Source organism: Megalobrama amblycephala, linkage group LG24 (genome assembly GCF_018812025.1).
Source record: "Megalobrama amblycephala isolate DHTTF-2021 linkage group LG24, ASM1881202v1, whole genome shotgun sequence".
Lineage (NCBI taxonomy): Eukaryota > Metazoa > Chordata > Actinopteri > Cypriniformes > Xenocyprididae > Megalobrama > Megalobrama amblycephala.
In genome coordinates this window covers 16,603,103-16,629,422 of record NC_063067.1, presented here as the reverse complement: position 1 = coordinate 16,629,422, position 26,320 = coordinate 16,603,103, and the positions used below count along the sequence as shown (strand labels likewise).

The following is a 26,320-nucleotide window of genomic DNA, read 5'->3' as shown; positions in this document are numbered from 1 at the left end:
CTTCTCTGAGCATTGCATCATATTACATGGAAATAAAGCCAAACAATCAACCATATCCCACAATGCCGTATTTGCACTTCAAAGACAAACTATTCAACAAAACGAAAGTGAGTCTCTGGTTACCAGAACCGCAGAGGGAAAACATTCAGAGCTAAATCTGACAAGACACAAACATTCCACGGCTGGTGCTTTCAACGTCTATTTCAGCATTGTCATTCAGATCCATACCTCTCTCCCTTCAAAAAAGCCACTTGTCACTCTATAAAGAATACGCGGAGGGATAAAGCAGTGTATTCAATTCATAAATATCCCTTTAAGAGGGCCACGTCAGTGATTTGTCACTGGGGACTTTTGGCAGAGCTGAAATTGATGTAAAGGTGACATGTGAGTTATGTATGTGGCTGTGGCAGGCGTTTTGATATTACTGAGCGAGGCAAGCAGGCTCACTAACCCACCAGAGCGCTCCTCATCTCTCTCTTTACCTGCCTGCATGAGAGGATGTCATTAATTTGAGGGGGAGAAAAACGAAAGAATAAACCCAAAAACACTTGACAAGCACACACTAGGTTTTTCTTTGTCTCCTGTTCTCTTATGATGCCTGTCACTTAATGTGTGAAACCCATGCGTGCTTCAATGGGATCAATTGTAATAAAACTGCATCGCCTTCACTGAGCTATGAGTTTATGAATCTCCTTAGAGAAACTCAGTCATTTAAAATCCCTCTAGCTTACGGCAGTGAAACAATGTTTAGTTTCAATCTCCCCACAGCCTCCGCACAGAGGGAGCCACGCCGCACAACAGACTGAACACGAACAACAAATAAAATGTGAAAATCAAGCAAGTCACCGTCTCATTTCCATTAAATGATAAAGTAGCTGCACTGAAAAGAAATGAACTAATTTAAAATGGCTGGCCTATAGGTCAAGGACAGCTGGAGCAAACAGTCTCTGATTTTTCCACCCACAGTCATACAAATAAAAACATTTCACATTTTCATTTTCAATACCGAAATCTAAGAGGCTTGTTATCTTTTCTTATTTGTTTGATGCATTGTGTCTGAAATGCCTTCAGGCTGTGATAAACGTACTTAAAACACATTCTCATGTAGATTATTAGGTATATGGCTTTGTTAGATAGCAGGGCTTCTATGCAGTGGTGCAGAGGGGTCTGAAATAGCATGTCAGCGTCTACTGAAAGTCAATAAACAACTGAACCAAGCTAAACAACTTGCATGATTCTAATCCTAAAATATTGTTTGATTCCTTGAATTGTTAATATATGATCACACGGTGCTCTGACCCCTGGGAAAACTTTCAAGGATTCGAGGAGTCTTGAAAATATTACAATTGTCAGGACTAAGCTTTCCACAACTACAGTCTGAATTAGCACTATAATGTCTATCGGTTCTTCTTCTTGTCACACTGGTTAAAAATAAATAAATAATCACATATTGTCTATATTTCCAGGGAATTAGAACATCTGTGAATAAAAGTGATGCCAGAACAGATGGGCAAAAATGATATACATTGGAGTTTTAACTTACAAACTGCTGTGCAGTTCACTACCAAAAAAGCAACAGAATATGAGCTAAAATATTGAAGGCCAAAACATAAATGTTTTATGAGTAGATCATAAACTATTGCAAATGTATATTTGCATAAATGTAAAAACGAGATCTTTGTACATACAGAAAGCTTTATGAACCTGCTGTTTCCTAAAACACTCAATCTATGTCCGCTGAGTGAAAATCCTTTGCAAGCACAGCACGGAAAATAGGCAACTTCCTCCTGCCACAAAAATAAGGCAATCACGCAGTTGCTGTTAATATCTGAACTGACTGCAGAATCCCTAGAGAGGTTTCTATTAACACATTGTGTCCGTTTCACTGCTTAAAATAAACGAGGTTTTATCTCTATAAAGTCAGCAGGAGTTAAAAAAAGACAGCAGCAGATGGCGGAGAGAGGTGACCTTACCTCATTGGTGTTCCACCTGTGTCTCTCTTTTGGCAACGTGGAGCATTTTGGTAGACATTCAAGCAGCTTTTTGGGCAGGTATATTTTCAAATGTCCATGTTCATCTGCAAAACAAAACAAAAAAAACAAGCATGCAATAAAGATTAGAGATAGGTGGCAGTAAAAGCATTTCTGTCATTAATCAATACCCATGATGCATTAATCAAGACCCATGCAATCATGTTAATATATAAGGCTCAGTGCACGAATACAATAACCGCTATATGTGATTTAATATTAGATTATCGTCTGCAGTTCTTCTACATTCTTCATATAGAGCATATAACAAGGATCATTAATTAATGGCCGCCAATTATTCTGACTGCAAAGAGCGACTAATGAGCAACTTGCAGAATGAAGGTAAAAACGTTAGATGAATGAAAATGTGAATTAAATGGGCCAAGCGTACTGTGAGGAAAAAAAAAATAGAAAAAGAAATAGTGACATACTGTGATGAGAATCATCAGATTTCAGGTGTTTCACTAGTGGAAGTCCACTCTCGAGGGCTTAAGAGAAACTGATGCTAAGCTTTATTAAGACTTTAACTACCCAATAAAGTGCACAGCCACCCTGATCCTGACTGTTCAAAAGAACAGTAAAAAGCACAAATGCTGGCTAAAGATAAAAGAAAAAGGGAATACAATTTGTTCAGGGGCAATTAAGGCAGGGCTATATATCAGGCTTTCTTCCATTCTTATCTTGTCTGTCTCTCGTTCCCATTCCTAAGGGCTTGGCAGGCCAGTCAAATCACTGCCATTTAAATTTCATTGTTAAATGAAAGTTCACTTTCAGGGTAGAATTACTAAATTACAATGAAATTGTCTACAACTGTAAATTGAGTCCAATTATAATCACCTTATATGACCAACTGCTGATTATACATTCGCCTGTCACCTGCACCCACATGACATTCACATTCCATTCCACTAAAACCCTTGCAGGATGGCAGGAGTATGAAAGGAAAAAAAGGCTTGACCAGACACCTGCAAGTAGAAATTCTTTCCTGAATGAAGTGAGTATATGCAATGTAGGGCTGCCCCCTAATAGTCGATTAAACATTAGTCGACTAGAAGAGGCTTAGTCAACCAAATTTTTATTAGTCGGTTAGTCTGAGAAAAAAAAGGGACATTCCTGAGGGACAGATCATTAACGGTGGTTCCATCAGGTAATTACAGAAAGTTGGACAGGAAATCCAAACATTCACCTATCATCCATCAACCTCAAATATGTCTTATCGTTTGAAACATGTAAGTAGTAGAAACTTTACATGACTGCCCGTTGTAACTTTAACGTAGATAAATGTGCACATATACAAGTGTTCATGCGGAGTGTAGAAGCTAATGTATAGCGTGCTTACTGCAAAACATGGAGGCGCCGCACGATCACTTGCATTGTTTCTGAACACAGCATAAACAACTTAAAATACTAATTTTTGGTCATACATTTGGATATACATCATTCAAAACTGTAAAGCGTCTAATTTTATTTGTGTAAACTCACAATTACAAGAAAATGTTTTTATAAAATAAAGAAAACAAACAGGATGCGCTTTCTGCCATCTCTGTCTCCCTGAACTGGTGCCTGTCACAAAAATGAACCGAAACTCAGCGTATATAACTATGTGCCTTACAGACAAGAGAAATATATCTATAGAAAGCCTGAAATATCTACTTTTAAACAAATTCAAATCGAAAAGAAATACTTTCTGCTTATGTAATCAGTATGAAAGTTGCAATTCTCTCTATAGGTGTGTTCACTATACTGCGGAGTAGAGATCAACCGATATATCGATTTACCGATATTTTCCCCGATATTTAAGCATTTTACCATAATCGGATATCGGTTTTGTAATATCGGATTTACAGGATAAACGCCGCCATCTTGTAAGTGTGTTTTGAGAATTGCGTGTAGGATCGCCATTACAGCGCATCTGAGGGGAGGTTCATCACAGGTAAAGTATACTTACCTGCTTTTCTGCCATTACATAACATAACAGCCATTAATGCACAAATTAGATGTGTTACATAAATGCCTGAAATGTAGCTAGTTTATGCAGCTTGTCTCTAAGAAATAGATAACCTGTCAAGTCTTGTCCTAATAAAGATGTAACTTTGGATGAATACAGCCATGAATGAGCACATGTTGGAAATATAAGCGCTGAATTCAATTCTCTCTCTGTTGTCCATGCTCATCATTAGGCTCGTGAAGTTGTCTGCATTTTGCTGTTCACTTAGCGGGATAATGCTCAGGAAATGCTCCAGCACGGCCACCGCATGTAACTTTTAACAAGATTCACTTGTTTAAAACACAGTAATTATATAAACATTTACTATATAATCATTAATTCGCTAATAAACATCCAACTAAACACAACTCTATGGAAATTAATTATTTATTATCTCTGCGAGCGAACGCAGTTTGAGTATAGTTCGGTGTAAATGCATAGATAAACAGCGCTTTGTCAGCAGATATTTCATAATCTAAAATGAAAAAAACATTATTAATAATTCTGATATAACATACCATTTGAGAAATGCAATAAAATACGATGTTTTGTTTGTTATATTCCAATATTCCAGAAAATATTATTCAGTTATTTAACATATTTAACCAGCGAATTATTCTTCACCTGTTAGCCAATTAAACAGCTTATAAATCTACTAAAACTGCAGTTTAAAATGAAGTATTACATTTCTGCATATGACTCCTGTATTTAATTTATTTTCTCCATTTAAAATCATTAGACATTCTACATTTATTTGGCTTATTCTTAACATTAGTGTTGCTGCTGATGCTTTTTATAAATAAAATAATTTTTGTAATATGAAGATTAAAATGAACATGAAAGACTACTAATTTTCAACAAAAACAGTTTAGTAACTGTTATTTATTGGAGCACCTGTCTATTTATTGGTGTATAAATAAGATTTGTTTTGTTTTCTATGCAAGGAGAGAGTGATTGTTATAAACAAAATGGTTTGTTCAGTTCAGTGGTGTTGTATTTGTGTCAAAAACAGAAGTAAATAAATATCGGTTCTGCATACCGGTTATTGGGCACATAAAACACACAAATTATCGGTATCGGCATCGGTATCGGTTCTAAAAAATCAATAACGGTCGATCACTACTGCGGAGATGGCGAGTCAGCAATTTATAATATAATGTCCCTCTGAATGGCCTCCCTACAATGTAGACAACTGTCGACTGAAGCAAACAAACAAAAAATATACAAAAGATGTCTATTTTTAATTTGTTCAGATGTATTAATGTTTTATGAATATAATTAAACAAGAACGTACACAAAGCCTCAAATTCATGTTCATTACTTTGTAAGCTCAACTTACATTTCAACACCAGCACAAAGAGGGAATATCTAATCCATAACAAACGTCCTAACAGCGAGTCAAAAATGTGACATAATATGCCTGAGTCACTGTCAAAAACACCCCCGCCATTTTCCTAAGGCTGTAATTGTGACAAACAATCGTCTATCATTTGTGAATGCGATGCTATACCAAATCCTGTAAATGTGGTTATGAGCATGCTTGCAAATCAGATCGATTTCCTCTAAGCTAATGCGCTTACACGTCACCATGTGTTCCGCTGCCGCACGTGTCACTGATGACAAATCAAGACACATATGCTGCAGCCAATTACACATCTCCAGGTCTGATGGTTTATGTTACACTGTCGGAGGGTTATGCAAAATTTAAATAACCCTGGTGTGAAGGCCTCTTTCTCCACATCAGTGAGAAAGATATTTGCTTCTCTCAAATGACAGTGGCATCATCTAAACTGGTCCAGTTGTGAATCTTTCATCCTTCCTTAGTTGTCAGACAATCAACTCTGATATTGCAGACATCTGTTTATGTCAAAGAATAGGATTTTGTCATCTGTTTGGACTGAGAAATATGGCCTTAAATAAAATACATAATCAGATTTCAGATCTCTAGTTTTCCTTCTTTTCTTCCACACCCAAAATAATACATTTTATTCAATGAATAAAAGTACAAAAACATCACTTATCACTGTCAGCAAAGCCAGATCAGATTTTCTTTACTTGCTATAATTCATGTTATAATCATAGGGTGGTGTGACTGGAAGAGGTTAAATATGAGGGTCATACCTTAGCTGAGTTACGGATAACATGTCTCTCAGTCATTCATCATCAACCTGACACAAAGTGGAGGTCTATGGAGTTAATATTGTGCCGTAATTAAACAAACAAATCCAGCATTTTGCAAACAAATATGATCTGCTTTGCAAAGGAAACCTCGACTCGCAAACAAACAGAAAGTGAAGTGCAAATACAAAGGTCAGTTTGAGCGAAAACGCAGAGGAGTAACAAATATATGTATTGTGTTTTACAAATATAAATAAATGAGCCTACATCATATTTCACAAATAAATACAAACCATCCTACAAATGGCATGTAACCTTTCAACAAATACCAAATCTAGTGCATACATACACACACCTGTCTGTTACGATTGTAAGACACTTGCCTTTTTATGAGATCTCTCCGCTTGATTTTCTCACAAATGTGTGTAGGCAGATTTTCTCACAAATGCAGTTGAGCAACTTCCTCTTCCAAAACAGCAGATGGCGCTTTGCTATTGGTCAATTTATGCTAGTCTCCCGAGAGAAGCCCCCATTTTGACATAATTGTGTCTTCAAGCGCAATAAGCCACAAAAAAGAACTCAATTTGGTTCTTGAGAGCTGTTTGAGAGGCGGCTATATGTGCACTCCACTTATATAGACCAGTGTTGTGAGTGTGAAAACTGCGGGAATTAGTAAAATTATGCGGAATACCTGCAACCCAGTGCCGAAATTCAGGGCCCTGTAACAACACTATTTAACCGGAGCGAACGATACAAGTGAGCGGTGTGGTGTGTGTCAGTTTGCCGTCGAAGAGGAGAGAGAGCAAGAAAGCAATGAGTATTGGAATTGTTTCAGATATTATATACAATTAAATAAACACAAACATATCGCTTTAGTTATTCTAATTTGAGTATATAAAATGTAGCCATAATTATACGAAAATCTGATCACTCAATGTCTATTCACCTTATTCTTAACGTAAGAGCAGGCATGGCCACTGTAACTTGATTGTGTCGAAACTTTGACTTATCATATTATTTTAATTTATTATTATAATCATAAACACACTGGTTTGTAGTGCAAATGACTTATTACCATTTACAGCATTTTATTATTCTTCCCTTTACTTACCTATAGCGGCAAATGAATCGGAAGTGCCCACAAAATCACAGAAAATAGCTTACTTCCGTGTTGCTACATTAGGTAAAAATATACAGATATTTTTTTATAGACATATTTTTTTTTTTTTTTTTTTTTTTTTTTTTTAATGAAAGCATCCTTGATAAATTTGCAGAATAGTGGGTTTCAGTTTAGAGGCACTGACTTTTAGTTGTCCTTCCTGTCTAGCTAAGCCACCTTTGAAAATGTCTTACAGTGACTGTGCTCAACAAAGCCTTATACTTTATTCAAGGAATGTGATTCTCAAGTGTGCGCTTCTTATAACCTGAACCCTTTTCAATTTGTCTGAGAACCCCACGAAAGCTTGGACTTCTGTTTGTGAATATAAAACAAAGACCCGTGTCTAAAGCACAAGCTGACCAGAAATCAAAGATGTACACTTCAAATGGCAAACCCCCATGTCCCCAGTGCTTCTTAAAGGCAAAGTCACCCTGCCTATCTGTTCTATAACACCTCTATTTTTAATTTGCTCAGAAGTCTGGATGTCTAAAGTTATAAAAGACAATATTGGAGAATATGGACTGGAGTTAAATCTTTAAAGAATGAGAAAAGATGGAGAGAGAGAAAAAAACAGCTCACTGAGAAGACTGTAATCCCAGCCTAGAGCAAGGTCCTAACAAAGAGTTTACAGCTACCTGATAAGGCCATGAAACAACAGTGTGACTCTCTGTGCTCTTTCGTTTGGGGCATGGAGATAATTCTGGAGATTGGAGTATGTGCTGAACATAGCATACACTGATGGGAGCGATTGTACAAGGGTAAATGAGTTTTACAGTAGAGAGCTGAGACTGGTATCTGGAATCATTTGACTCACTCAATTAACATTAGCATAAAGCACCTGCTCACGAAGGACAACAAGCCAAATTCCTACACACACAGAAAAAAAGATTTATCTCTGTTGCAACTAGTGTCACATGTGACAACAAAAGGTAAAATCAAAAACATAATGGCCCAATTATTTTAAAATAAAGCCATAGTTTTTAAACAGGCAAAAGGCCAAAAGTCAACATGAAAAGGCATTCACAACCCATTTTATGTCTAACATTTCTAAGCATAGCAGAATATTTGTCAAAATAAAAAAATAAAAAAGTATGGCGACACTTGATTTTATCCATCAGGAATTGCTTGGGTTGTGGAAAACTGGGCGTTCCAAAGCAGAATAAAGCCAGACCTGAATGCCTTATTACATTTTGATTAAAGATTACAAAGAGGGGCGGGTGGTGACAGGCCTTGGTCATCTCCAGACAACCTCAGATACAGATCAGACAGTGTAGGCGGAGCCCTCTAAGACCGGCCCATTTGTAATCATTTCAGACCACACACACATTCAGCCCATAACCAAGGCCTGTTACTCATCAGAGCCAACAAGCACATTCCCTCTGACACACCCACTGATGATGACATCACTGACTTCAGAGCAAGGAGGTCTATAAAACTTAAAGAAAGGTTAGCAATAGCATTCTCATTCATCTTACTGGCAGTTGCTCAACTGGTGCAGGATCCCAGACGAACGTGATCTGAAGACTATGGTCCATGCTAACCAGCCAAGCTACTGTTCCAGAGCCATTAATGCACACTGATATGAGCATCCACATTGGACAGTTAGCTCAGTGAGTTACTATCTGTTTTGAGAATAATGAAACAGAACATTATGATTATAAAACAGTGTGAGGGATGATAATTAAATGGTAAAACAGCTCAAATAAGCCATCCACCATATTCGCTGTGAATTAAAAGCAGACGTTTATCAGTGTAAAATGCTATTAGAGACTTGAAGACAGGTACAAAACTGACTTGTGCTGAATATAAGCACACATCCAGGAGAGTGAAAAACATTCACTGCTCCGATTAGATGACTGGTTGTTAATTAAAAACCCCTCATACTAATAAAATCCCTTCTAACTCCTCCCAGAGCACAACTTGAAAGACCTCTTGAGATGTTTGGGCTATGCTCCTTTTTCACCAAATAAAATGAATGGCATTGAAATGAGGGCTCATTGCTCCGCAGTTAAAAGCAGACAGAGAACAGAGCAGAATGCTAATTCACTAAAGTTCTGACGCTGGCTGCTTTAATAAAGAGCAGTCTATCAGTGTCAACACACACCCTTATCTGACATTACTGCGGCTCGGGGACTGGGAATGAGCTCCAGCGTCATAAAAAATAAAAATAAAATTGAGGAGAATGCCAGAGAACAAACAACAAAAAAACATTCACAGGGTAAAGGGGCTGTTACGACTGTGAGCAGACACATTGGTGAAGCAGAAGGCTGATGAAAGCTTAGACATTATGTGTGTATATGAGTTTAGACATGAACATGGAATTCCTGTTTCATGAGCAAGATAAGTCTGTCTGTAATTGCTGATCTAACATCGGTATCGTGATCCTAATCCAAATCTTAATTGCTAGTAAGATGGGAAAAGCTGACTCTACATCAGTGGCTGTAACGTTCATCCTTCATATGAACAAAGAAAACTGACTTAATTTGTGAAACAACCATATACAAAGTAGTTTAATTTGTGGATTAAAAAGTATATTAAACATGTTAAATTTTAGGAGAATTCAAGTGAAATGAAACAAATCTTGAAAAATTTAAACTTAGCCTGCACTGTATTGACTTTGGTGAAAATAGATTCACCAGACAAAGCACATGAACTGGACATTTTTAATGACTTACTAAAATTTTATAAATGGCAGCTGACATTGCCGACGATGACTACATTTAAATGGTTAGTTCACCCAAAAATGAAAATTATGTCATTAATTACTCACTCTGATGTCGTTCCACACCCGTAAGACCTTTGTTCGTCTTTGGAACATCAGTGGTTCAGAGTGCCAAAATCCCATGATTTCAGTAAACGAGGCTTCGTTATGTCATAAGTGTTTTGAAACTTCAATAATTCACGTGACTCTGGCAGTTTGATACGTGCTCCAAACCACTGATTCGAAATGAATGATTCGTTAAGCTTTGAAGCTTCATGAAGCAGTGTTTTGAAATGTACCATCACTAGATATTGTTGAATAAAGTCACTATTTTGTTATTTTTGGTGCACAAAAAGTATTCTAGTCGCTTTATACCATTAAAGCAGAACTAAGTAACTTTTTTACCTTCATAAATAGTTTTCTAAGTCCATACGATGGTTAATTGACTTGTAGTGTTGTGTTTGAGGTGTGCACTAACCCCCTCTGGCACGTCTACGCCAGAAAACAGCACTTGCAAGTTGAGCTTCGGCGACCCGACACAATCTCGCCTCAGGTTCACGTTCACGCGAGAGTGACAAAATGCTTTACGGTAATTCAAAAACAATGTATATATTATGACTTTATAAGACAATTTCGAAAATTACCCACCTCCATCGAGATTTCTTGTACTGTATTTGCAAAACTACTGCGCTGGTGAGCGTTGTAGTCGTTGTAGTCCAGAGCTGCGCTTGGAGTATTTACGACAGTGTGATTCACTGAAGGAACCTGGTAGGGGGAGCTTCGCAAATCTTACTGAAGTTCCGCTTTAAGGTTGAACCACTGTACTCACATGAACTGTTTGAAATATGTTTTTAGTAGCTTTCTGGGCATTGAAAAAGGGAGTGTTATTGCTGCCGATGCAGGCCTCACTGAGCCATCAGATTTTATCAAAAATATCTTAATTTGTGTTCTGAAGATGAACGAAAGTCTTATTTGTGTGTGGAACGACATGAGGGTGAGTAATTAATGACATAATTTTCATTTTTGGGTGAACTAACCCTTTAATTCTGGTGTGTGACCTCAGATTCAAACATAGGATTTTGCTATGGTGGCTCCCTTTTGGGGCTGTCACGATTCTTTGATTCAATTCAAGTACTCGATTTTTAAAAATCCTCGATTGCAATTTGCCTGTGTCGAGTAACCATGCATTCCACAGACGAGAATCCATGAACTGCATTATTAGACCGTTTTCTAAGACTGCACAATGTATTAAAACCATTTAAAAATGATAATATAGCATAATGCTATTGTGAAACCACAAAGTCTGTGATTCCATTAAATAAATATATGCGCTTAGGGTGAAGCATGACGCATTAATTATTTACATACATGCAGGTTACGAGTTTCTTCCGCCTCAGAGCGGCTCCGTTCATACAAGCTTTGCAAGAACTCGATCTTAGCACGTGCTGTTTGTTTGGGTTTCCATTTGGGAATACGTAACGTCTGACGTGCTTTGTGTTTCATACTAAGTTTTGCAATGGTTTACATGCGTGGAGTGCGTCTCAGCAGCTTGGTTAACAAACTCCAGTTTGGGTTGCTTATAATGTTCATCTGGGAACACAATGTGCATCATTTAATCAGATTTGTAACGTAAATCACTTATAAACCTAAGCAGACACATGAGAATGCATATGTTTCTAAATATGCAAACTGTTCACCACGATTTCAAAATAAAAGTTTAAACCCTTGCTCTGAGTTTGCATGTTTTGATGTCCACGTTTATGTTCAAGAAATTACAGTGGCTTTAGCATTTACATCGTAAGGAAGTGGCCAAATATTAAAGATTAAGTAAACATTTGGCCGTTGGCGCTTTCTGCAGGCATTTGTTATATATATAATGCATATATAATGCATAATGCATTTTCTATTTTTATTACCACAAAAAATCTGATTACTCGATTAATCGTCAAAATAATTGATCGAGTACCAAAATAATCATTAGTGACAGCCCTATTCCCTTTATATGGCTACATTTTTAAACAATGGGTCATTTTTTAACAAAACAAACAAAAAAGATACAGAAGAGGACAAACCTCCTCAACCTATACAATCTAGAGAGAGAGAGGGAAAACTAGCAGGGACACTCTTGCACAGCAACAAGAGAGCATCAGAGGAAGAAGTCTGGTTTAACAACCCAGCTCCAGCCACAGCTATGTCTGCTGGGCCTCAGCCATAATGACTTTCCTTGCCACTTTGATCTCGTGGATGTAAACGGCACATCCTGCTGCGCAACTCCAGCCTCTAATGCCATCTTGTTTCCTTTATTTTCTCGCCTAAACAGCGGTGACAATGTGGACATTAACATAATTCTGTCTCCCTACCAGTGAACAACAATTTAGTTGTCAGATCCTAAAGTGCAAGGCAGGCTGAAACAGTAGCCTGTTATATTGGAAGATGTGCTGTGCTGAGCCGAGCTGAGGGGGCAGCCAATTACTACAGCAGTCCTCATCAGGAGAAAGCAACTCTCCAGTCAGGTGCATGAGGGGGAAAAAAGTACAGAAGAGATAGAGGACCAAGAGAGTATAATAGATAGCCTATAGAAAGAGCTCCCACAAACAGAGAGAGAGTTAGAGAGAAATGAGGAACTTGTGGAGGGACAGAAAAGGTTTTTCTGCTTCTGCTTGCCACCCACTCAGAAGGGAATTCTCTCATTAGAAGGGCAGGTAGGACGGAAAAAATATCACACCAGCAGGTCTTGACACAGCTGTGCCTACAGACACGGCTCGTTTCCAACTCACAACTTCTAACTGTTGGACTGTGGGAGTTGGGGGGTTTGAAGTGGGATGGGCCCCAGTCCAACACTTACTAACTGCAAACACAGAATTTCCCAAAAGACATGTTGCTGCTTTTTGCTTTTTGAGATGCCTGTGGTGATCTCTTCAAATAGGGCTGTTTATTATTTCAAGGAGGACAACTACTTTCTGCACCATGTCACGTGCTACGTTACTCATTTTGTCTACTCAAATACTTTGGGGGTCCATGTACATTATCTTAATTGTTTGTCAATGTACGTATACATCAGACATTTATGGCTGCTGTTAATTAAAACAACAGCAAAGTAAAAAAAAAAAAAAAAAGGGCTGGGTGATATACCATTATACACAATAAACTGATAGAAATATCATTAAAAAAAATCACATTTTTAATCCTTACCAGTCTTAGCTGAAAGCAACTTGCACTTTCAGTGCCATTGTTGTCTCAATATTCACACCAGTAATGTTTTTTCCTAAGGCACATTTATAAAAACTACTTAAATGTCCTAATTGAACTACAGTAAGTCCTACTCCTGGCTTAATCTAAGCCTTGTCTGAGAAACCAAGCTTTAAACTGCGAAAAAGAACTGAATTCAGTACTTACGAACATCCAAAGCACGCCCACATAAAGTTAGCAGATTCGCTTATTAAACTTAAATAGTCAAATACACACAAAAATAGGTCAAAATGACCACTTTGGCGAGTATGTAAATTCAGTTATGTCTTAAGTGAACTTAAACAGTGAACTTACACTTTTTTATTTATCTTATTATTATAGATCTATCTGAAGCAGTTTATTTCATTTGAATATTTGTTCAATTTTATTTATTTGTCATATTGCTCATAGTTTCTTTGTTCTTATTTTGTTACTGACTCTTTACTCTCAAGAAAGCTTGAGAACTTTTTACTTACATTAATTAGGCTAGTATTAGTTTTTGCTGCAATATTAAAATTGATGTTAAGAATTATAAAATCTCAGATCTTTAACATTTTGATATCGCAACAACCTTATTTCAGGCGAAAATAACTATAGCCCTGTTTACACTTTGTATTAAAGGGGGGTGTAATGCTATTTCATGCATTCTGACTTATTTACACTGTTAAAGAGTTGCATTCTCATACTAAACATGGCCAAAGTTTCAAAACACGTGTTGGACGTATGACAGAGTATAGTGGATTGTGCCAAATCCACTACTTCTGGTTTCAGTAGAGGATTCTGAGAGTTTTTTTCGAGTGTGTCCTGTATGACATCAAAAGAGAGCGGAATTCCTTGTATATGCACTTCTCCCTGATAAGTGTGCACACACACATCACCCAGAGCAAGAGCACGCCCATAAATGTGTTTCGTTTGGGATACGGAAGCCAAGAGATTTTTCAACAGTGGCTGTGTCCCAATTCAGGGCCTGCACCCTTTGAAGGCAGCATACATCATCATCTCATTTAAGAAAAATAACCGTTAGATTGCAACATAAGAAAGAAATTACAGTATTTTACACATCACAATGAATATCAGTCAATTTTATTACGATTACTTTTCTTAAATATGACATCCTTGATGAAGTATTCAGCCTTCAAATGCGACCTCCGGAGGACGCAGCCTCCAAAATGAGACGCAGCTCCTGTAAACAAAGCAGTGTGTTTTTGGTTGTGAGGGAAAGATTACTTTTTTCAGCTTCCCAAAGAACCCAGCGTTAAGGGAACAGAGGATGAAGATTGTTTTTCCGGGGCAGCAACGGAGTTGTGCACATATGTTTGGTTGTTCCCAGGATTTCGGTGATTAATACTTTGTAAACAAGTCACAGTTCGGCGCTGGATTTGCAGATCTGGGGCGATGAGTAAAGCTGCATCAGATGTCTGTGTTTTCACAAGTGCATATAATGTAAACAACACGAACGTTTATGTTCCCTTTTTATTTATAATGATGTCGCAGCTGGCATGCGATCTCTACGCAGAAGCTGTGCGTGCTCGTGACTCTTTAGCTCCGCCCACAGCACTGATGGCAGACACTCCTCCAGGATCTCAGCTTTTTTCAGAAAGACTCGGTTTAGTGTATCTATCTTTCATAAATATGACAAAACTAAAGACTTTTCGGAGATATGAAGAATAGGGATGTCCAGATCCGATCACGTGATCGGAAATCGGGCCCGATCACGTGGTTTCAGACTCGATCGGAATCGGACGTTACCTCCCGATCAGGACTCGGATATATATGTATTAGGGGTGCAACGGCTCTCGGTAAAAAATCAAACCCTACGGTTCTCCACTTACGGTTCGGTACGCACTTGCACCGCGGTCCATCTCGAATATGGTTTGTTTAAAATAGCAATGTGGAAAACAGACAGACAGAGTTCAGATAATGTATGTTTCAGTCGATGGATGCGCAAAACGTTACAACAACGATAATCAGAAATCGTGGACAAAACAGTCACTCTTTGTAAACTGTTCACTGCGAGTGCCGTATGCTCTAATGTCCAGTCATTTAACTTACGCCGTCATCATCACCCGGGTGTTGATAGCGCGCGAGCGCAGGTGAGACCTGAACAGCACACGTTGTTGTCTGTGTTTAAACTAACTCATTTAAGCCTTGATGATTTAAACCTTCAAGAACAAGGTGCGAAAGAGAACTCGCGCGCGCTGTGAGAAGATTTGTGTGCACTCATCAGAAGCGCGCACACGCTTATTTCAGTCAGCGCGCAAATACTGAGTTCTCTTTCAAGTCTTGCGCGTCAGCGGGCAAATTCATACAAAAATTATGTCAACATGCCCGTCTTGGCGAGTATCCTAGCAAACATAGTCGGTTATGTCTTAAGTGAACGTATATTAGTCGAGAAAGACATCGCATGTGGAACAGTATATGTACTGGATCGTGCATGTCTTAAAGGGAAAAAACTATTCCTGCTGCCTGTTTTTAATGTTAAATCAAACAACAAATAACAAAGAAATCACTCACTGCTCTTGACTGAATAGTTTTTGTGACTTCAATAATGATTAATCTTTATTTATTTTATACAGAAAAGATAATATGCAGTGATATTTTATATTTGATTACTTTATCCATTTTCTGTATGTGAAAACTACTGTTAGACACCTGAAAAACCTGAAAAGCACTGTTCCTGGATCAGTTTTTTTCGCTCTTCTTTATTCTTTTTTATGTATTATAGAAGTATCGGATCGGGACTCGGTATCGGTAGATACTCAAAATCAAATGACTCGGACTCGGACTCGAGGGCAAAAAAACGTGATCGGGACATCCCTAATGAAGAATGCAATATATGTACTCAAGATTAACATGAGATTAACACAGAAACTGTGTGTGATTAAGATGTGTTTCGGGCGATTGGATCACTAAATATAAGTGTAAACAAGGTCTAAAATGTTTTGAGCTTGTCCACTTTTGCAAATGCATTTGACAGGATTGCTATCATACTTTAGATGCTCATATGGTCGGATGTGTTCAAACAACCACAAAAGACCGCCTACTCTCTGCCTACTGACTTAATGCTGAACATTATGGGAAGCGCGCTAGCCAGATGGGGACTATACAGTACATTGTCGGCTGAAGACCTAAGTTTGGTTTGAAGACAAAAAATGTACCTGTACCAAGCACAATGTTCTCTCACCATTCCTGATTTCTAACACGCACTCACCGCGTTCGGCGTGGTCTTGTGGCTATCAGAGCAGAAACGAAAGCTGCTGCTCTCCGTGTATTTTTCCGTCGTCTCTGTGCACGTTCATATGTAAACTGCGTAGATCAAAAGAACTGAAAAAGCCCATACATTTACCCACCCAACCTCCCCTTGAAGAAATCAGGACAGAAGTGGTCAAAAGTGGACAAAAGAGACAGATTAAACACCAGGTGTAAACGAGGATGTGTCTCCCTCATCAACTTGTGATCCGATCGACCAAAACGTATCTTAATACCAGGTGTAAACAGGGCCTCTATCTTTATATATAACAGTAATCATTAAAAAAAATTCACCCATATCACCCATCCCTACAATAATATATATTTAATATATATTTAAAAAGACTCCTGCATTATGTGAAAAACCCGCTAATCACCTCAAAAATGTTCAGTTATTGCTGTTATTTCCAAATAAGTATTTGGGTACTCGTGCCCGCCCCTAGTAAGAGGACAACAAGTGTGTCATATAGAAGTGGACATATATTTCTGCGGGGAGAAGGCGACTGATCCTGAGATTATCTGAGATGCCACTCCTGAAGGAGACGGTTTAGGAGCTTTAACAATATCAGTCACGCCAGCTTGAGCTAGTCTCACCCTGGAGACAAGTGTGGGTCATGAAACTTGAGAGGTCTGAAAAAAACAAATCTAAAATCAATATCATCCACAACGCAAAACTCTCTGCTCTCGCTCTCTCTCTGTTTGTGTGTGTACTTCAGCAGTGAGTCACACTTGCTTTTAATTGTTGCTTCCCTCTGCAAGACAGTTTATTCAACCTTCAATCTAAAAGTTATCATCAATCACGTTTTAAAATATCAATAGCGCATGACACCAATTCAGACACTTTCAAAGGCGATTACAATTATGTGGCCCCTTTTTCAGAGCTCAGGTCTAGTTGTCAAAATTCACAAATACATTATTGACATTTGCTTCAATATGCATTCCCCCGTAACGTGCTGTAGGCAATTGGCAGTGTCACCCTGAATGTAATGAAAACATAAGAGACTATAGCATTTCCCCTCAGTAGTCCACCCATAAAATCACTAAACATTAGAAGAGACACTATTTGCAAAACCACTCTCAGCTGCGGTATCGATCCATTCAATAGTGATCTAATAAAGTTCTTGTGACCAAAGAGCAAGAGAATTGACTTGAAATAATAATCAGATTGCTATTATGATGAAATATTCCTTAGCTTTTATATAGTAGACATAATATATACAGCAATAGCACAATCATAAAATGAGATGAAAAGGGCTTCCCTTTTTTTGCAATGATCTGGTAAAACCCAATCTTTTTCTCCTTCAATGAATTTCTTGCTTCTCTTATTGAAGAACCATTGCCATTGGGCTATTTGTTAGAAGTCTGCCATTGCACAGAACCTCTGATCCAGCTATCACAGCTCAACTGATGAACTCAATTTAAACTAAGGCCTGGTGGGGCCACAGACTTCTCAGGCAAGCTTGTGCTGTCCAGAGATTGGGCTGTCATCTAAATTTAACTCCCTGAGAAAAAAGTCAGGGCTGCTTTCAGAAGAATCAGAATAGCTTCTGTTGTTCAAATATAGAGACCTCTGTCTGTTGTATATGTTTACTCAGGGTTTTCTTTTTAATATTTTTAATAGAAGATTTCACCAAAAAAATTAAATGCCCTCATGTTGTTCCAAACGTGTTTGACTGACTTTCTTCCACACACACAAAAAAACAACTTCATTCAGTTGTAGACAGTGGTTCCACACATAGGAAATGGGATTTCTAAACATTAAATAAAACTGAAGTCAAATACCCAATAAATTCTAATACAGTGTAGCAGAAACCAGTGTAAACACAACAAAATCAGACACATTAAACTAACCCGATCTAACCAGCCACATCAATCTAACCCAAAAAAAATCTTTTGCAGTTAGCAAACAATAGCACATGTTAGCATGCTAAATTATACTTTTATTTACCTTAAGTAAAGTGTGGTGTTGGATTAAAAACACGGTGGGGATGGAGAGATAAAAAGATATTCATACTCATACTTCATTTCCTCTTGCACAGTAACCAGTTTTCAAATGAAATAGCATAAGCACGAACACTCCACAGCCTAAGCACAGGCTCCACTCTCCACCACAATTACACAAAACACCAAAAACCAACAACTCTTCTAAATCCCAACATATATCAAAACATTAAACAGAATAAACAAGTCTTTCCGTTTTCTAATATTGTTTAAAAAACAGCGCTTCATTTCAACAATAATTCTCCCCATTCAGTTCCTTGCAAAGCATGTTGGGAACTGGAAATCCCTGGCCTAGTTTCATCAATGCTATGTTAATACTAAGAAAAAAGATTAATCCCAAATCGATTAGCTAAACTTCTGTTTTACAAATGTAAATTTCACAAAGTGCAGTTCATTAAAATTAGCTTTTATGAAATTTTAGGAAATACACTGAGAAAGCAGATGTTAATGGTAGATGTAAAGGTGGTCATACAAATAACATGAGGGTGAGTAGGGTCCCATGAAATTTGTTTTATCTTTTCCCCAAATTACATTTTCTTTTTTTTTTTCTTTTTTTATGTATTCTATGTTTCTGGAATCTATGTGGTTTCATTAGATTTTATAATCAAAAAGAACGAGAGAATATTCAAGTGAAACTTTAACAATTTAACAACATGGCAGATAACATAATTAGCATTACTTTTTTAGGGTTGAGTTAAATATTCAATTATTATTAAATCGGTTATCAGACAGTGTTAAAATAATTTCTGTTACAATTTCTGTTACAATTTCTGTAAATAATTTATGTTACACCCCTAATATATATATATTTATATATATATATATATATATATATTTTAGGGGTGTACTATACACAAAACTGTACCTCAGTTTTGAAGTCACAGTTTGGTACGGTTCGGTACAGCAGGGGAGAAAACTAAACAAAATGACTTTTTTTTTTATTATTCAACAGTAGTTTACTGAACAAATTGTGACTCTGTCTTTAAATGAATTCAATTATAAATAAAAGTTTCTTAAGGATAAAAAAAGTAACTTATCTCTGCTAATGCTGTAAACTATATAGGAAGCACTTTCTTGCACATATTAAGGATTGGACGATTATGGCCTAAAATCAAAACCTCGATTAACTGAACTTTTTACTTCGATTACGATTAATGAACGATTACTTTGTTTTTTGTTTGGTTTTTTTGCCCTCATAGTTCACTGACAAGGTTTGTACTGTAAATATGAATGACTATTAAAGGTGGGATATTTTTTCCTATTGAAAGAGTGATCTGACATATCAGCTCACTATCAGCAGTTATTTTATCTATGGTTCGTAACAAATTTCTGCTTGTTGTAAATTAGATAAAGATAAATTAGTACAGTACCAGTACGAATGATTGTGTGTGTGAATTAGTCATACCGTCTCTCTATTAATTGTGAAGCTGTGGGTTGTAAATAGTTCCTTCAAAAGTAGAAAAATATATGCTATAGGTAATAAGTTTTGAGTTTCTAAGCTACTTTAGTGATAAATCACAGGACAACGCTGACAACTAGTTTCTGCGTTCCTCTCTGTGCGCGCGATCTTCACGTTTTGCGCAGCTACTGTTTGTATGAGTGTTTGTGCCACAATGCAGGTGCACGAGCACGGTAGCTCGAAATAGTATACATCCGATCGTCTAAAATCGCTTGAATGTCCAAACTGCCAAACCTTAAAACAAATACAACTGACAAAGTTTAGTGAAGACGCAAGGCTCACCGCTCACGGGCCATCACTATGTGTTGAACCGGTGTTCACCTCCGTGTTGCTTTTATGCCACTGACTGGACGGGGCAGAGTCATGTGGCTACACACGCATTGTATGTTTTTAAGGGGGGAAGTATTAACAGGATTAAAAAAAAACAAATAACCGACATGGGAAAATTACGTCGGTTAGAGGTTCTGAATTTCGGTTTTGATTACTTTTTTGATTAATCGTCCAGCCTTAGCTACTGTAATATTAAAGGTTAACAACAGAGCCCAAACTATTAGCCTAAATTCAGTTGATATTTTTAGATGTAATAATCAACACTAAAATGACAAATTGTTAATATATAAAAAAATATATAAACTGCACATAAGGCAGTTTTTGAATTAACTCCTAAATCTAATTATAAAGTTGTGCTTTACTCCAATTCGTTATTGAAATATATTTTCATGACAGAGTTATTTAAACATACATTAAATAATCAAGACATCACTAACAAGTTAAGTAAAATATACTTATATATATAGGCTAATATAGTGCATATATTCAGCGAAAGAGTTCATTTATCTGATTTACTAACAAGCTGTGGACTCACCTGAGGTAAATGCTGCGTGACAGTGTTTCAAACTATTTTATTGAAAATTTTCCACCATTGAAACACTAATTGAATGATTACACAAGATATTATACGCTTCAGTAAGTTGTACTGTATCTTTCAACATACCTTCAGATGTTCATTCATGTTTATTCTGTAACTAGTATTAAAGAGGAAGAGATCGCATTCACTCGCGCTCCGTGCTGCCAATTGAAATGAAGCGCCTGTACAGTGATCTGTCATGCCACATCAAAGAGCGATGTCATGCCACATTAGAGCATCAAAAACTGCCTTTTTTGTTTGAATTTCAAGATAAAACGGACAGAATTTGAAAGATAACACTCTGTTTCTTAAAAGTAACAAAACGGCATTGCGATTTTGGTGGTTATTTATTTGTTTTCATGTAGCCAATTGGGCCAGGGCTGGGTGGGCAAGCGGGCCACACACACACACACACACACATATATATATATATATATATATATATATATATATATATATATCATGGATTAAATTGAATTACTCCGGAGAGTGATAGATATCATTTAATTTAATTGGATTACATTCTGCATTATAAAATTTTACATGCCATATCATAATTGAATGTGATTAATGTGCAGCCCAAATTATTTTCAATTTCTTTGTAAAGTTCTAGTGTTTTGTGCGACAGGTGTGACCAGATTCCTTTACATATACTTGTTTGTGCATGTTTGTTACTGAATATTGTAAAGGTCATGGGCCACAAATTTAGATGTAGCAAATAATAGACAGCTGTTAAAAAAAGCCATTAAGAATTACTACAGATGTAAAATGAATTAATGTGGATTAGAGCTGAACGATTAATTGTTAAAAGATCGCGATCTCAATTCAAACACCCACGTGATCTTATTCCTAAATGTCAAAGATTCGTCTATGACTATTAAATCTTTGACAAAATCACACCGGAATATTCAAACTTGTGTTGGTGCTGCCGCTGAGCCAGAGAGAGCAGTTGTCATGTATAGGTATGAAACAGCTTCACAAACCACACGGTATCATTATTTCTGTGTTACAAACATTCAGATTATCACAGAAGTAATGGCATAAAAGTTTATAGCTCAAACAGAAACACTAATGTCTATGGTAGTGATCAAAATAGATAGAAGAAATCACCTTTGTTTTTAAACTAAATTTAATTAAAGATTGTGTTAATTACATTGTTACACCAGTAGGTGGCAACAAGTGACTGTTAAAAATGTTTTTGCATTCATTCAAAAGATTAATTCAAAAACAATGATTCATCCAGTAATGAAACAAGTCAAGTGTTCATGAGTGAGTCATTGAATCATTCATTCAAACAGATTTTAAATAATTCACTCAAATTAATTAAACATTTTAAAATAGACTGTAGCAATTGTAAGGCCCTATAATTTCCGCGATCACGGAATCGCGGACGGAATCGCGGAATCCAGTCATAAAAATAGAATTTACTATATAACGCAGAATGTCACGGAATTTGTCAAATTTTTGATGAATGAATTAAAAGCAGGTCAGTACACGTAAATTAAATCGCGATATAGACTAGCGACTGTGAATATTAAACCGCAAAAAGACTATTTAAACATGAATCCTGCATGCCTGTGTGCCTCTGAAATGATGCGGAAGCGCAGTTTCATTTACCTCACACCGCCTCACACACATAAAAATATATTTTTTAATTAATTAATATTGTTGTTTTTAAAAATTCAATTAATTAGACATGCTTTTTGATTATTAAAATGGAATTAAACCATTAAAATGGAATCCAGAAAACAGAATTTGGTAAAAATAAAATTTGAGGGGAAAGAATAAAACGTAGGGTCCTTAAAAAAAATGTTAATTTTTTTTGTTATAAAATTGTTGGTAATTGGTAGGGGTGTGACGAGACGGGTATCTCACGAGACGAGACGAGACTCGAGATTGAGTTCACAAGACGAGATGAGACAAGATTTTTACACACTATTTTTAAGAAATTCTCAATGGCGAAATACATGACTAGAAAAAATATTCTGCAGGTGTATTTGAAATGTTTTAACTAATCTTATAATGAATGTCATTCAGTTCTACTTTCTGAGTATGAATTATCATATGCAGTAAAAGACAACAATACTCAAGTACTGTAAAAGGTTTTGCCACAAACTCAACTGACTGACTTCTCTTCTGTATGATTTCAGTCTCTTCAGACCTTGTTGTACATGATTTATGAGCTTCTACAACTTTTGACCTCCTAACTGAACTCCTTTCCACAAACTGATCATAGAAATAAAACAGTATAAATAAAAATGTTAACACTTTACAATAAGTTCTCATTTATTAACATTAATGTATTAACCAGCATCAGCTAACAATGAGCAATATCTTTGCTACAGTATTTATTAATCTTTGTTTATGTTAGTTAATAAAAATAGTCATTCATTGTTAGTTCATGATAGTTCACAGTGCATTAACTAATGTTAACAAATGAAATCTTACTGTTTGTGCTTAATAAGATTAAGAGAAAACTGTTATTCATTTTTATGGTAACACTTTGCAAGTTGAAACCATAATCGCACCCTCTCAATATTCCAAGTGCAAATAAGACCAACTTTTTATTTGATACAGAGCTAAGAGATGGTTACAACTACACTGCCCAGCCTAAAATAGCTTTCATATTGAGAGATATTTGCATGCATCAGGGAGCCGCTTTCAAAATGCGGGGTATTGAAATCGCGTTTGAATGCGCCCTCACATTTACTTTCACTTTCAGCGATTGCGCGTACTCTTTAAATATGGAGCGGCGGTGACCGTTGTGTGACACGAGATCTCGTCACACCCCTAGTAATTGGACAAGATTCATTATTTCAATAAATTAGACATGCTTTTTGATTACTAAAATTTAATTTAACCATTAAAATGGAGTCAAAAAATAAATAAAACGGGAAAAAAGCGGAATCCAGAAAAATTAAAACGGAAAAAATGGAATTTGGGAAAAAATAAAACGGAATTTGGGAAAAAATAAAACGGATTTTATAGGGCCCTACAACTGACATTTTGTCGGAACCCTATTGTCACAGTTACGTTCTGTTAAATTCATTTTCATGGACTTTTAGTTTGTTTATCTTCAGTCACATGTTTTCCTTTGTCTAGTTTCCTACCACTCATCTGTTTCCATGGATACGAACTCAATCATCACAGCTATTCATCATTTAGTTCATCACCATTGTGTATTTAAGTTCCTCCTTGTGCACTCTTCATTTGTTCAGTATTGTTCGTGTTTTAGTGGCACGCAGCCTCAAGTGTTATTTTTTTAGTTGTCTGTTCAGAATTGTGGGAGAATCGTGATCTCTATTTGAAACAAAATTGTGATTTTCAATTTATCCAGAATTGTGCAGCTCTAACATGGATAACAACAGTTTCACAGACTTCTCATTTCCTCCATTTACACATGACTGATATTCCACTCACTAACTCTCTGGTGAATTAGTTTATCTAATCTAAGAGATAGAATCATCACATGATATCATAAAACATCTTTGAAACTACCACATCAACAAATCAATTACTCAAAATAAACTATACTTTTTCTTAAACAGGATGTCAAACTAGGAGCAAATGATTACCTGGAACAAGGCCCGAGACCAAGTCACAATTAGTACCTGACTGAGAGTACTTCCACATTTTAAGAAACTAGACCTTGCTATTATCTTGAAAGGAAAAAAAGAAGCATGGATTAAAGCATCAAAGCAAAAGCCTTCTGAACCAGCATAATGTTGACTAAATCATATGCTGCTATTCAGTGGCAATCAGTTACACTTAAGCGAGATAGTTGTGAGAAGAAGTAAGAAAATGACTCTTGGCACGATTGCCTGTGAGTGACTGAACATCTCTTGAGGGCATAATAAAGAGAACCACATCTTAAACCTTTCAGACCTGGCGTCCATTACTATGAATGTGCATGTGACACTGCTTTAGATCTTGTGGATGAAAGGTTGTATGTTTAACAGCCAATCAAACAGCAATATAGACCTTCACATTTTATTTGAGAAAAATAAAGCACGTTGACACGATGGCATTTTAGGCAAAGTGCAAAATGTACCTTTAAAAAATGTAATATTAACAGGCATCTCATAAAAGTTTGAAAGATTTATTGTAATATTAAACTGAATTTGTATGGCATAAAGTCAACTGTAGCATTACAACTTTGGCATTAAGTATTCATTTTTTGTAAGGCTCATACCATTTTATATATTTTTTTATTTCTGGCCAATAATTTGAGTCTAAAGGAAATAATCTAGTCCACAGTGCTTTGTGGTCTTTTATTGTGTTATTGTGAATAGACAGTTAATCAGTGCCATCTCTTTAAATCTAGATTACATCATTTCTTTTCCATGCTTTGCTCTTTGAAAAATCAATGCTTGATTAATTGCAAAAACCTGGTCTTTGCCGAGCAAAAGGATGATGGTGTCTAAATTAAGAAACACAAACAACATCATTTCAGCATCTCTCTTCCACCTGATTATGTTCTTGTTCAACATTTTGATGTATTAGAAAGCAGTAATATTGCCTGTAAAAGGACAGACAACAAAGTGAGCTCATATAAGAAGCATAATGTGCTATAAGGAATACATTAATAATGTGAACCAGGCAAATATATGGACAAACTGTCTGCCTTCACTGCCTTTGAATGCTGCTAGTATATAGCCATAGGAAATACTAAGACACTTTCTATTTTTCATTATTTGCCCTGAATCCTCAGACTAGACATGCTATACGCAGCAGTGTTCAGCTGTGTCTGCCCATATTGCTGTTTGTCAGACTGGCTATAGCCACTGTGACAAATCACCGGCAGGCAGCCTTGTTAAAACACTGATGTGGTTTAATGGGTGATGTCCGAGACTTGGGTACATCTGATGAGCTCTCAGCAGACATTAGTGACCAGCCGTATCCACTAGAGTGATCACAATTCTGGCTGGAGTTTCTTTTTCACATAGTGAAAGTTATTTCTAAACTAAATCTAGACTATGCAGCCTTTTTGGTTCTACGTTGACTAAATCATTACGAACATCTCATCTAAAAATTGTTGTTGGCGTTCAGATACAGTAGGAGACTGGCCTAAATCCACAAAGCCCAAAACAGCGACTTAATTCAGCGACCAAAGTGCCTGCAACAAACTGAAGAGAAAAACGAGCCTTCTTATGTATTTTCAGCCTCAGCCAAGCTCACCCATCCATGAAAATCCCATCTCAGGGAAAGAGGAGGTGAGGACCTGCGAGCACACAAGCACACACACATTCACACACACACACACACACACACACACACAGCAGACAGTAAAGGACATGCCGACAGATCCTCGCTAAAGCCCTTTATCCTTATCATAACTACTCCCACAATTACTCACATGATTACTCACATACCTATTTCCACCAAGCCATGCTGCATTTTTACTGTCCTGGTGATACGAAAACCTCTAGGCACCAAACGTTAACTGGGCCGCAACAGACAGCAAACACAATGGTTACATAA

General features: G+C 36.8%; 1 protein-coding gene across 1 annotated transcript in view; it reads right to left on the bottom strand.

The window, feature by feature from the left end:
• camta1a (calmodulin binding transcription activator 1a) overlaps positions 1-26,320 on the bottom strand; it is a 436,791-nt gene that overhangs the window by 402,447 nt on the left and 8,024 nt on the right. The window contains 1 exon segment of the mRNA XM_048177455.1: positions 1,974-2,077. Within this exon segment, the coding sequence (XP_048033412.1) occupies positions 1,974-2,077 (104 nt within the window).